The sequence below is a fragment of the Brachyhypopomus gauderio genome, chromosome 3, assembly GCF_052324685.1.
Source record: "Brachyhypopomus gauderio isolate BG-103 chromosome 3, BGAUD_0.2, whole genome shotgun sequence".
Classification (NCBI taxonomy): Eukaryota; Metazoa; Chordata; class Actinopteri; order Gymnotiformes; family Hypopomidae; genus Brachyhypopomus; species Brachyhypopomus gauderio.
The window spans coordinates 8392920-8405772 of NC_135213.1; the positions used below are offsets into that span (position 1 = coordinate 8392920).

The 12853-nt window shown below is 48.1% G+C and overlaps 1 protein-coding gene across 3 annotated transcripts in view; it reads right to left on the bottom strand.

The window, feature by feature from the left end:
- Window positions 1-91: 91 nt before the first annotated feature.
- The window catches only part of dnmbp (dynamin binding protein), a 33483-nt gene continuing 20721 nt past the window's right edge, over window positions 92-12853 (bottom strand). Inside the window, exons 5-17 of one of the 3 annotated variants that reach the window (XM_076999308.1) lie at window positions 7832-8022; window positions 6999-7098; window positions 6750-6897; window positions 5485-5502; window positions 4305-4504; window positions 4057-4187; window positions 3857-3961; window positions 3581-3706; window positions 2767-3120; window positions 2474-2653; window positions 2168-2366; window positions 1383-2056; window positions 93-1228 (exon numbers count right to left, since the gene is read on the bottom strand). In XM_076999308.1, the coding sequence (XP_076855423.1) occupies window positions 1043-1228; window positions 1383-2056; window positions 2168-2366; window positions 2474-2653; window positions 2767-3120; window positions 3581-3706; window positions 3857-3961; window positions 4057-4187; window positions 4305-4504; window positions 5485-5502; window positions 6750-6897; window positions 6999-7098; window positions 7832-8022 (2612 nt within the window). In that variant the 3' untranslated portion in view covers window positions 93-1042. Of the gene's footprint in view, window positions 1229-1382; window positions 2057-2167; window positions 2367-2473; window positions 2654-2766; window positions 3121-3580; window positions 3707-3856; window positions 3962-4056; window positions 4188-4304; window positions 4505-5484; window positions 5503-6749; window positions 6898-6998; window positions 7099-7831; window positions 8023-12853 lie in introns of all 3 variants that reach the window. The other 2 variants (XM_076999311.1, XM_076999309.1) reach the window with 2 other exon arrangements.

The following is a 12853-nucleotide window of genomic DNA, read 5'->3' on the forward strand; positions in this document are numbered from 1 at the left end:
AGAGTCGTGTCTAAGAGTAAACGTAACGGCACAGACAATATGATCACGAGACACACTCAGTTATTCCTACATTTTTTTATTCAAACGGTAAGGGAATAGATCACTTGATACTGAAGTACAGAATACATGTTCAGCATGAGATATAATAGGATTAAATAAACACCTGGAGAAGGGACACAAACGTGGCCCTAGGACCTCAGTGGTACCAACATTTGAACTCTCACTCACTATTGGTCAAGCCAATCTAGTTCTTAAAAACTCATTCACATGTGAGTGGCTCAAAATACAGAAGGCATTCAAAAAGAAAACAAGCTAAAAAAATACGCCTCTTGCATTTCATTCAAATTCTCAGGAAACAAATACTCGTCAGCGGATTCAGAATCTGGTTCTGAGTGCTATAAAAAATGCAAACATTATTTTTGTTCATAGAGATTAATACACAGCAGGTGAATGAGACACGGGTCTGTTTCCTTGTGCATCATGATTGTCAACTGGCCGGCAACGTCACACTGGAACTACTTGTTCAGTTTGCTTTCTTCCATAGCACCCAGCATAAGATCAGCTCATGCTCAGTTCATGCCAAAGTCATGCACATCTTGTACAATGTTTTCCACTTCACAATAAACCTACGTAAGTGCTAGTACTACTCCGGGCCTGCCCCCAGCTGACCGCACACGCCTCTCGGCATTCGAGTGCAATCCTGAACATGACCCATGTCGGGCAGGCCAGCTCATCCCTGCTCTAGAAACAGAAAGCCCGATCGCTCCTCACGAGGGCCAGAAGGAAGAGTTCAGGGTTCACATTCCAGAACGGACCTTGAGGAATGGGAAGGTTCTGGAATGGGTAATACAGTTCATGGAGAGACACAATCTCTTCAACAGCAGCAATAAAACGATCCCAGATGACTCTGCGCTTCCCTTCCGCTCCTACGGAGGTTTGGTAATGTCTGTTCTTCTGCCTCTCTCCCCCCAGCTGAGCTTCTCGGTGGCGGTCCGGCCTCATCAGCGAGGCTCCCTGAATCTCTCCAGGTGGGGCGAGGCGTTCAGGTGTACTCCGACTTGCGGATGTAGTTAGAAGGGACGTAGCCCCTCCGTCCGCCCACCTCGCCCAGCCACCACTCCTGATTACCGTTCATGTCCTGGAACTCCAGGATCCGCAGCTGCTGATTGGCCGAGATGCTGAGCTCATTTGAACATCGTGCGTCGAACGAATATAGAGCGTAATAAATCTGTAGGGGACAAAAACAATAACAATGACGGATCGCTAAAACAAAAAGCGGCACAGAGTGCGGTACCGAGCTCCATGAAGGAGTTAAGCGTGTAACTTGAACCGATCAGAACTTCCTGGGTTGGACTCAGCTGTGATTACGCGAGTAGACCTACCTGAGAGCCGTCCTGCTCCGCCTCAGGGTCCGAGCGAATCGCCACGTTTTCATCAGCAGGGTTATGAGGCCTCTTTTGCTGTGCTGACCATTCTCCATTCCGTCTCTGCTGAGAGCCATAGGCCGCATACCTCTGTGACGGCTCGAGTCTCGAGCTCCTCGAGCTTGAGGAGCAAGAATCTGTCTCTGAAGCATCTGAAAGGTCTCTGGGTTGAGCTGGACCAGAGTAGGTAGAGTCTGAGGCATCTCTAAGACTGGCTAGATTCTCGTACAAAGGTTCTGAATAGTCCCTGTCGTTTGCAGTGCTACAATATCTTTTCTCAGGCAGTTCTCGGTGACTGGAATAATTCCTATAGGAGGAGTCAAGGGTGTCTCTCTGATTGGTGGAAGGGTAGTTAGGAGATGGAGAATCTGCATTGGTGTGTCTGTGGGAGGAGGTGGAGTCCTGAGCTGGCCGTGTGGGTGCCACGTTTGGGGGGGCAGCTGTAGAGAAGCTGACGGTGGATGTCTCCTGGTTGAAGGTCAGTGTGCTGTTGCTGTTCTGTCGTGAGAACACGGGGGAGGAGCCACCATAACCTGACTCATTGGAGGAATGGCTCTCAATGGAGACATCCGATTGGCTCCTACGTGGGTTATAGGGCTTCAAGAAGGAGCTGTAAACAAAGCCCTTTGCGGCTATGGATAAGCACATTAAACGGGAGTTATTCTTACAATGTACCACATTCACAATGTACCACCATCATACAATCTCAAACCAAATTGTGTAAATTTGAAGTTAATACTTACCACCATTGTCTATTAGCCAGCGGTTATGGCTGCCCATGGGGTCCTGCTGTTTGATGACCCCCACGAGGTCTCCCTCCATTATGGACACGTCCAGGTCCTGTGCCGCATTAAAGTTCCTCTCAGCCTGGAAGAGTTTGTCTGGGTCGTAGCGGCTCAACAGCGCCACCCGCTGCTCATTCGTCTGCAGTACGCAGTTCGGCTACACGCGGAGGAGGAACAGCAGCGATCAGAAACAAAACGTTTGAAGACGAGCAACGTTCTCAGCCAGGTTCACGAGAACCACGACAAGAAGGTCCTGCCACTCACGGGATTCTGCAGCGGCTTCTTGGAGCTCTGCTTCTCCAGCGTCCTCTTTTCGAAGGGCTTGCGAGACGTGGGCAGGCTCTCGGGGTAGAAGCTGAAGCTCTGGAGCAGCTGCAGGACACGGCCGTGGTCCTCCTGGAACAGGGCCACCAGGTTCCCCTCCGCACCACCAGCACCCGGAAGCTATGAGAGAAGAACCCAGACCACGCAACCCTTCAGCTTCACGGCCCACGACTTCCTCTATGAAACCCTGCGCCCGCCCCTCCACAGGCGCCCCCTCCCTGTATGGCTCCTACCTGCATGAGCGGGGTGAGCTCCCCCAACGCGAGGCGGATGACGTCCTTCTGGGCCTGGGCGAAGTCCCTCTGGGCCTGGGCGAAGGCCCGTGTGCAGCCCATCAGCAGCTCCTCGGCGGCGCGGTGGAACTCGGGCAGCTCGTCCAGCAGCTGGCCGTTCAGCGCCTCGTAGTTGTTGCGGGCGGCCTGCAGCTCGTCCAGCACGCGGCGATCACGCAGGCGCTCGGCCCGCTCCTTACAGCTGTCGTAGTCCAGCAGCTTGTCAAAGCGCTTCTGGATCAGCTTGTGCGGCCCGGCGAACATGGACAGGAGCTGGTTGAGGGGCGAGATCACCAGGGCCTCCGTCCTCTTCTTCTGCTCACACGCACGCACGCACACACACACACACACACACACACACACACACACACACAGGGGCATGCAGGGTTAATGACACACAGACAGACACACATGTGGGGGCTTTACCACTGGCACACATACACACTATGCACCACACGTTTCTTTTCTGACTATGAATGAAAGATTCATGCAGACCAACGGGATAAAGTTTGCCCCAAAGTTCAAACTGGGACAGAATTATGGAACACATTACCACAGTCTCTTCATGACTGTCCCTCCTTTACTCCTTCAAAGCTCAACTCAAAACATCCCCATCATATTCATCTCATTCTTCTAGCAATGAGGAAGGTGCAACGCTAGGTGTTAATACCAACGATGCATTCGATCTTCATTCGATTATTATTTTGCACGACCTGTAGCTCGACCACGGATAGGTCCAAGGACTTAAGAGGTGGTGTCAGCGTTCACGACTCACAAACAGTGTGAAGTCCGTCTCACTGATGTGGCGGTGGGCCTTCTGGAAGGGCTCGGGTTCCTGCTGCCGCTCAGCATAGATGTCACAGAAGCTGATGGCTGACAGAACCTTCACTGAGGCGGACTCCTGCAGGATGATACAGTATCGGGCGGTACCGGCGTCACAGAGAGGCCTAAACCCACAGTACTGCCCTACTCCGCATTCACATCAAATCAGAGGGTTGCCCAAACACTAATGTGCCAATATTGAAAAACAACATGTTGGACATTATTGTACCCTTATGTGCTGTAGGTAGAGGGAGATATCTCTGATGAAGGATTTGATTAGCCGCTCCTGGAGTCTGAATCGCTTCTCCGCTTCATCAAACGCTTCATCTTTGATCTGGGGGAGGGCCAGAAAAGAGGTTGAAGAGGAGGGTCCCGCCAGCCGGACGGCCTGCGTGTGCCGTGGCGGGGTTTTGGAGACGGGGGACGTACCTGTGGGGAGATCCCGGTCAGTTGCCTCAGGTGGCTGCTCACTCGGTTTGACTTCTTGATGATGGAGTGCATGCTCAGTTTGGAGATCTTGTCAATGAGTCTGTCCTCATCGCCTTTGCGGTACTTCACCACTACGAACAGCAGAGGGCGACGTGGGATTAGCACCTAGCCGCGCCTGGCGCGAGGCATTCGGCGTGCACATTGAAGCGTGAGCACGGGTGCTCGGGCTTGGTGCCCCGCACACATACCCAGATCCTTTCTCCGCTTGGACTCGTTGATGTTGACGTTGATCTCCTTGATGGACAGCACGGCCTCCCCCAGCTGCGTCCTGTCATGGTGGGACTCTGGCGTGGTGTTCAGGAGCTCTGTGAGGAGCAGCGGGTATCGCATCACCCTCTGCACAGGCTTAATGAGGAACGAGCCCAGATTGATGTAGTTGGTCTTCCCCCTGGGGAAAGGGACAGAGAGAGAGAGAGGGGGGAGAGACAGAGAAGAAAGGAGAGAGAGAGAGAGGAGAGAGAGAGAGAGAGGGGAGAGACAGAGAAGAAAGAAGAGACCGAGAGAGGAGAGAGAGAGAGAGAGGGGAGAGGTTTCTCAAGATACAGCCACCTCATGTCGTGGTCATCCTTTTAAAATGGGCTGCATGTCATTTTTAGATGCATTTAGTAAAAGCACTATACAAAACATGTAGCAGAGGGGTGAATCTGAAGATGGTCATTGATGGGATAAACAGAACCCATTTCACAGATGATACATTCGCCACGGTGCATATAGTAACAACACAAGTCATTTTGGAGAACACCAAGCCAGCAGGAAGAACTCAGACTTGGTTTAACCAGTGAATAACAACCAGTCTGTTGCTTCATTGGTTTAACCAGTGAATAACAACCAGTCTGTTGCTTCATTGGTTTAACCAGTGAATAATAACCAGTCTGTTTTTCCAACAAAATGAAGCGACAGCCAAAACAGCAGAAGGACTTGTGGGAATTTGCTCAGAGATTGTGTTAATGCATTTAATTCAGATCACCAAATAGCATTATGCCAGCTGCAGGCAAGAGAAAAACAAAAAATTTAAAACACATAAGACAACATTTACATTTTACTTGTGCAAGTGCATGATTTAAAGTCTTTGCACAAATCTGTCCTTCAGAGCTATAAAGGACACAGACTTTGGTCAAGACAGTAAATAGCTGCAACAGGAAGCCATGGCAACCAAACACAAACAGTATACACAAAACGTATGGTGAATAAACATTCCCCTTGACCACATAAACACACACACACACACACACACACACACACACACACACACACACACACACACACACACACACACACACACACAAACAGGAAAGAAGTTATTGGGGTTAATGAGCATCAGGCATGCGGTCAGACACTTCACATGCAGACTCTGGGCTTTTGACTTACCACTCGCGGTATATCTCTCTGTCCAGAGGAAGGGAGAGAAGAGAGAAGAGATAGGACATGATGCTGGGGTCTGTGTCTGGTGGACATTCAGACACCATAAAAAACCCACCGGTGTGGCTGTCCATTCGTTTTATTTGTATTGACTGAATTGGGTTTGGAGTGATTTCGATCCACAGTAGCAAATATAAACAAAGCGAGCCAAGAGACAATATTGCCAATGCAAAACTCCAAGCAGAGGTCTGGACCATGTTAATAAGCTCTCTGTTGCTGGGACTACAGGGAACTGCAGCCAGACCCTTTAGGAGAGCAGTGAGCCCACACAGGGCCTCCTGGGCACTCCCACCGAGAGGAGAAATCAAAAGTTACTTTTCCCAGGAGCACTCACAGGGCTCTCGCAGCACAAGAAGACCTCAGCTGGACCCAAAACCAACCACGCCAACACCAGACATAAGCAGGAACCATGTCAGATACACCATTTTGACTAAATGTTGCTGAGGTAAAGGCCAGAGAGATTTAGGTTAGAGGGCAGAATGCTGCAGGCTATGAAATAACTCATCTGTTCAACTTGGGGACTGTGTCTGCAGCATCAAAACATGTTAAAAATAACACGCTTCAATGGAAAGGACAAAGAACTATGCCATCAAAGGTCTGAGAGAACGACTGAAACTAGCCAGGTAGAGAAACGAGGAGGGCCACATTCTTCTCTGGTTCTGCTACACCACGACAAAGAATGAATGACGCACAGACAAGAAGACAAACGTATTTAACCATATTTAGTTATCAATATTCCTATTCGTTTGCTGAAAACATAAATGACCTCAAACTAAGACCGTGATTTACATCAAATCTGAACAAACTTTATAAAACACATGAAGAGCAGATTTTCCGCTTTGGCATTACAGATGCTTTCGGTTCACCACTGACCAATCAAAATGCCTTTTGAAGGAAGACAGCTAAAAAACAAAAGTTGAGCCGCCTGACTGCTTTCCTGCAGTACAATGAAACACACTGTTTTTGTAGTCTGACCTTAAGGACCTGAACCATAACACAAACATATCTAGAGGTCAAACACAACACAACAGTATACTCCACAACCACTTTGCCTTTTTAATGAACCACACAGTTAAATTACAAACCAAGGCTGTTGTAATTAGTACGGTCATGCATCAGACTGACCCAAACATGTTATTGCAGTGGCAGCCACACCGTGCACTGAACTGAGCCTCCGGCCCGCAGAAGACTCCGTGTCTTTGGTTCCTACTCACCTGAGAGTCTCCAGACACTGCTGCACCTGTTTCTGGATGGTCTCATCTTTCTCATAGGTCTCCAGCAGGGAGATGGCGTCGTCATGATTCTGACAGTAAACCTTATACACCTCTTCCAGCTCACATTTGAAGTCCAAGAAGACGTTTCCTAAAAACATAAACAACAAAAAAAAAGACAGATATTGTCTGAAATGCCCAAGGAGATGGATACATGATTTTCTACTCAGAAATGTGCTCCGTGTGCCTTACCTATGGAGTCAGTGTCCTGAAGTGCTTCATAAAGCCGGCTGGAGAGCTCAGTTACAGATTCGATGTTACCAAAGAGACCATCATAGTCTATATTCTGGACCTTGACAGTGTATAAAGATTATAATTAGACCAAAGAGACCATCATAGTCTATATTCTGGACCTTGACAGTGTATAAAGATTATAATTAGACCAAAGAGACCATCATAGTCTATATTCTGGACCTTGACAGTGTATAAAGATTATAATTAGACCAAAGAGACCATCATAGTCTATATTCTGGACCTTGACAGTGTATAAAGATTATAATTAGACCAAAGAGACCATCATAGTCTATATTCTGGACCTTGACAGTGTATAAAGATTATAATTAGACCAAAGAGACCATCATAGTCTATATTCTGGACCTTGACAGTGTATAAAGATTATAATTAGACCAAAGAGACCATCATAGTCTATATTCTGGACCTTGACAGTGTATAAAGATTATAATTAGACCAAAGAGACCATCATATTCTATATTCTGGACTTTGACAGTGTATAAAGATTATAATTAGACCAAAGAGACCATCATATTCTATATTCTGGACTTTGACAGTGTATAAAGATTATATTTAGACCAAAGCGATCACAGTGGGAGCGCTAATACACAGTGGGATGACTGACACAGTGGGAGCCCTCATGCTCAGATGATTAAAACAGAATCCATGCTCAGCCACAATAAAACTCCATACCGAACAGGGTGCGGCTATTTGGCCAAACATTCATCTTTTTGATGACAGTACTAAAACCTACAAAGGGAACTACAACACCCACCTATACACACTACACCCACCTGTTTATTCTTCATGGGTTCCATGATGTTTGTCCTACACATCGTCAGGTCTTTTATGTAGTCCTTCTCAGTCTGCAGGAGCTCCTTTATGACCTTTGACCTTTTCTCCAGCATCCTCTGCTCCGGATCCTCAGTGGTGGCGGCAGAGGCCGGCGCAGACTCCAGCGTTTTAGACGCCGCTGCGGTCATCTCTGAACAAGCACAGAGTAAGCACAGGCTATGAACACAGGACGAGTGGAATATTCCACTCTTCTGCCTCAAAGGGCTTTTCGTGGGTGTCAGTCGCACTGCCGAGTTGATGTGGTGGTTTCATTAGCTGTTTAAATAGATCCATAGAATGAAGATAATGGGAAATGCTTAGCAAAGCGGTGGGGGGTGGAAAGAGAAGGTCAGTTGGCCCAGCGTCTCCTCGGGCCGTCCGGAGGCCGTCACACTGCGGGCGAAACCCGGCCACTCTCTGATCTCCCCGCTCACGGCACGGAGGCTGCGCTGGAGAGGACGGTGGGATTGGCGCGGACAGAACTGCCTTCATGCCCCGCTGCGTCCTCATAAAGGAGCTTAAAACTGGCCTTTGTGGGAACACAAAGAGCTGTGACAGCACCCACTGAGCCATGGACGTTCAGGGGCTGGGGCTGCTCTAAATCAGGACACACAAGACAAAAACCAAAAAAAAAAAAGAGTCAAGGCTTCCAAACACGGGCATGGTTAGGACCGTCGGCCGTGAATTTGGCTGTGAATCGGTCTTTCCTGATTCCACTTCACGGTAGGGAGAGGTAATTCCAGACATAAAGCAGCGCTGTTTACTGTTCTGCACACACTCCCGTCTACACCATCAGCAGGTGACTGCTAACCAAAGGGCGTTAAAAGTAAACAGAGGGGTGTATACCTCCAGGACTGGGACTTCCCATATGTCCTGTACAGGGAAAAGCATCACATGGTCAGGGCACCTCGGATCGAAGGTGGTGACTTGCAGCGACATCGGTCTTAAATCTGCTGCTGACTCGTAAGAAGAGCAGGAAGAGATTAGCCAGCTAACTAATGGCTCCAGGGCGGTTTCACACCGCCTTCCAGTCCCAACACATCGGTACAGCGACAAGCCTCATTTAAATACTGTATATCCCATTTTATCCTTTAGTGTGTGAGGTTTGGCTCCACCACTTCTATCTACCAGTAGGATAAAGAGCAGCAGACTGCAGGGGAAATATGCCAACATCATCTGTCTGTGCGTCCCAACACCCCTCTTCACACAGACTTCATAAACATGCCTGATCGGTCTGCTTTGTTTTAAAACACACACACACACCGTCACGTGCACATGGACACACTCTGCTCTGAAAACATGCCTTTGAAGATCCACTACATCGTTTTTTTTCTCCCAAATATTTCGCCATCTCCCTACATTAAGACGGCTCAAGTCAAAACCAGGTTGGCCACGATCTGACGATGACTCGTACGCACAAGAGCACCGTCGCTCAGGACGTTCACTCCCACGCGTGACTCAGTCCCCGTAAAAGATGTCATCCAGGTCACCTCGGCTTCCACTCCCACACGGCATAACAAACATAGTTGGAAGAGGTTGTTGAGAAGCCAGCCAAGACACTCCCATGTTCAAGTAGCTGCACACACAGTTCAGGAGCCCTGAACTTCAACTCTGACAACAACAGCAAAAGACTCAACTGGCTGACCAAGAAGTGATGAAAGAATTGTATGCGGGACATAAGGAGAAACAAAAATACGGATTAATAAAATACGTCCTGCCACAAATCCTGTGAAGTATGGGAGTGTGTGGAAATGATGCGTGAGGACCATGGATGTGTGCGGTAAGAGGAGCAGGGCCGTTACTCTAGCGTGTGTGAGTTATGGCCTGACTGATGGTTTCGCTGGTTTAGTGTCACACCACCTCTCTCTCTCTGGCTGCAGTGTAGTGGGTGTAGCTGGCCTGCAGCACTGTGCAGGGTCTCTCTGAACAGTGCACTTCAGTAATGTGGCCACTGGTCATAAATCAATCTCCAATTCGTCGTGTTGACCAGTGAGGAATGGAAACCAGTGAGGAATTGTCACACACCCACAATTGCACAATAATCGGCTGCTACATTTCTGAAAGCATTCCAATATGAATACGGTTTCCGATTCAGGTTCTGAACACTTGAACCAGTTTCAAATGAATATTATCAGTGATGCAAATTTAAGTATGAGACTTGATTGATCTTTCATTTGCCATTAGTTATCACGTAAACACACTCTTGATCCTGGTAGACACACCCACCCATCCACCCACCCAGGCAGGGAGGTCACGGTCGCTGAGGGGGCCTGCTCTTTTTCTCCGGGCCCGCGTGGAGGGCTCATTATCTGCCTCCATTCTGAACCCACATTACCATGTGAATCCATGGGAACCCAAAAGTATTACACACAACTGAATGAGCACAGCCAGTTCACTGTGCATGCACAAAAGCCCGGAGCTGGACTACTGGCACTCATACATGCGCAAGATCATGACAGACTTAAGTGCCAAGCCATTCCAGCTCCGCTCCGTGATTTCAGTGGGACTAGACCCTTGCTAGGCCTCTCCAAATCCACCCCAAAATTCCATCAAGATCTTGAAGATCTCAATATAAGGCCTCTCGGGATCTCAGCACATACTCCCACTGTTGAGGTGTATCAACAGGTGGAGGGTCTCTTCCCACACACTCTCAGCCCACAACCAAACCCCATTCACTCTCTCTTACGTGTATACTACATTTCCTGCAGAAAAACCTATTTACTTAAGGTACTTTTGAAAGTAATAACTGCCCAGTACAGAACTGCCCAGTCAAATGGAGTTCAGGCGAAATGTAAACTCTGAACAACCTCTGACCTCCACGGTTATGCAAGCCGAAAGCCGCGAGGTGAGTGGCCAGCTCGGTTTCCACGTGAAGGCCTGGTGTGGTTTCCATGCCGATGCAGCACACCCGGCCTCTGAGCTGTTTGATCATCACGGCGCAGTCTAAGGTCACACACCATCAGCGCCGTGCGCTCCGAACAAAGTTCACATAAGACTGCACAGTTGCTATGGAGACGAGCTGGCATACCCCTTGTGTTATGCTAAGACTGAAAGCTAGTGGGGCAGCTAGCGAGATTTGACTTTTTTTTTTTACACTGTGTGGATTATATGTGGATGTTTGTGTGTGCGTACATGTATAGGCATGTGTGAAAATCAGATATGACAGGCAGTTAGAGACATCGTAAATGCTGTTGTGACAAAAAGCAATAAATAAATGTACAGCCCTGCCTGCCTTTCTGCATTACGCCTGAAGTAAACATTGCGTCACTAAATAAAGTGTCAGATTACATAGAAAACTTGGAGCCTATTCAAAAGATGGTTTACAAATGACACTTCTTTAAAGCTCAAGAAAATTATTTCCTGTCGCTTAAAAGCTCCGCCACAGGCAATTTGTCTAAACAGATAGGGCTTTCAGCTGGGTCAGACCTTAGGTCTCTGTTAGTATTGTTTAAAAAGTAGTGAAGTCACATTCCAGATGTCTTTCTGAACTCAGTCAATCTCTTCATAAAGAATTCACAGTTATCCACCCTAGAGGGCATAAGAGCTTTCCTGAAGCATATTCACTTGAAACCCCATCTGTGTTTTACATTTTCAAAATCAAAGTCATCACAACACAGAGAGATTGTTAACTGTTAATAAAACATCTTAACCGCTGCCTAACAGTGATATCAGTGATATCAGAGCATATATGTTGTTTCGAGTTTGGGGCAGGAAGACAGTCACAGCAGCTGAGAACAGGTTTGGTTTGTTCCTTGCGTAATGCACTGCAGGAACCCTAGAGCCAGAGTGTGAACATCAGTGTAATCCGTCAACTCACACATCATTAAACAGGAGAATGGGCACTCCTAACAAACACAACCAATAGATTTGATCAGATGCAGTTTGTAACGAAACACTTGTCTTAAGAGCTAGCAGGAACGGACAGGCACTCCTGAAAGTTCACGACTGCCCCGCCTGCTCCTTCAGTCAGTTTATGATTAACTACGCAGCTCTAATATGTGCTGCAAGCTGGTCGATATCCCAGTGAACACTCAAGTCCCCTCACGTTCCGACACACTGTATAATAATCTTCAGGCTGAACGCAACAGTGCTACCTTTGGTCCGTTCTGTCCCATATCTAGCTCTTCACCACTCCTGTCCGATAAGACAGTAATCATGCCTAATATGTGTTTGTGCAGTGTAAGTCATTTAGGCGTACATAATCTCCCGAACAGAGGCAGATCGGCATTTCCGAGATATGCAGTAATTGCGTGCACGCTAGCTGCCCCAGGGCCCTTTATGTAGGGACCCTGATCGGACGAATCGGGCCGTCCGGGCTCAGCTTCACCCCTGCTGGGCCTCACAGGTCAAGACTGGCAGTTTGCCTGCCGATGAAGCGCTACACTAATCAGTACTCCTCCGAGCTGGAGTTAAAGCACGCATGACTGCGGTCTGCATTCATTTTCCTCGCACTTGCATCTGTGCAATCAGAGATCAGGGGAGGGCAGAGGGTTAGATGTGCTTATATTCAAAAACAAGCTCTGGCAATCAGAACCATCAAGTCATTTCAACCAGTGGGTCAGTGAGCACCAATTGTGAACTGCACGGACGTGCACCGATTCTGCTGTCGCTGTGAACATCAAGTGTTTGCATGTGTGCACGCAGTGGGCACGGTTAGTGTCTGTGCAAATGTTTATTGTCACACGATGGCCAGCATGACCTATATTAAGTCATTAATTCCCTCGACAGCTTGTGATTGCAGGTATTAGTACAACAGGCTGGCCCGTGACTTAGCGTTACCTATAGGCCGTGTTGCCAGACGCTCTCAGTGTAATCCCTCTCCTCATCCTTTCCTCAGGGACAGCTGCACATGGGCTCTTAAGGCCGTCAACAGACGTCTCCACACACCATTACATCAGCTCTGATGCTTCCAGTAAACATTTTTGGCTAACACTTGCAAGTTAAAACTCTTCTTCAACTGTTAGATCAGTGTCACATTCAAA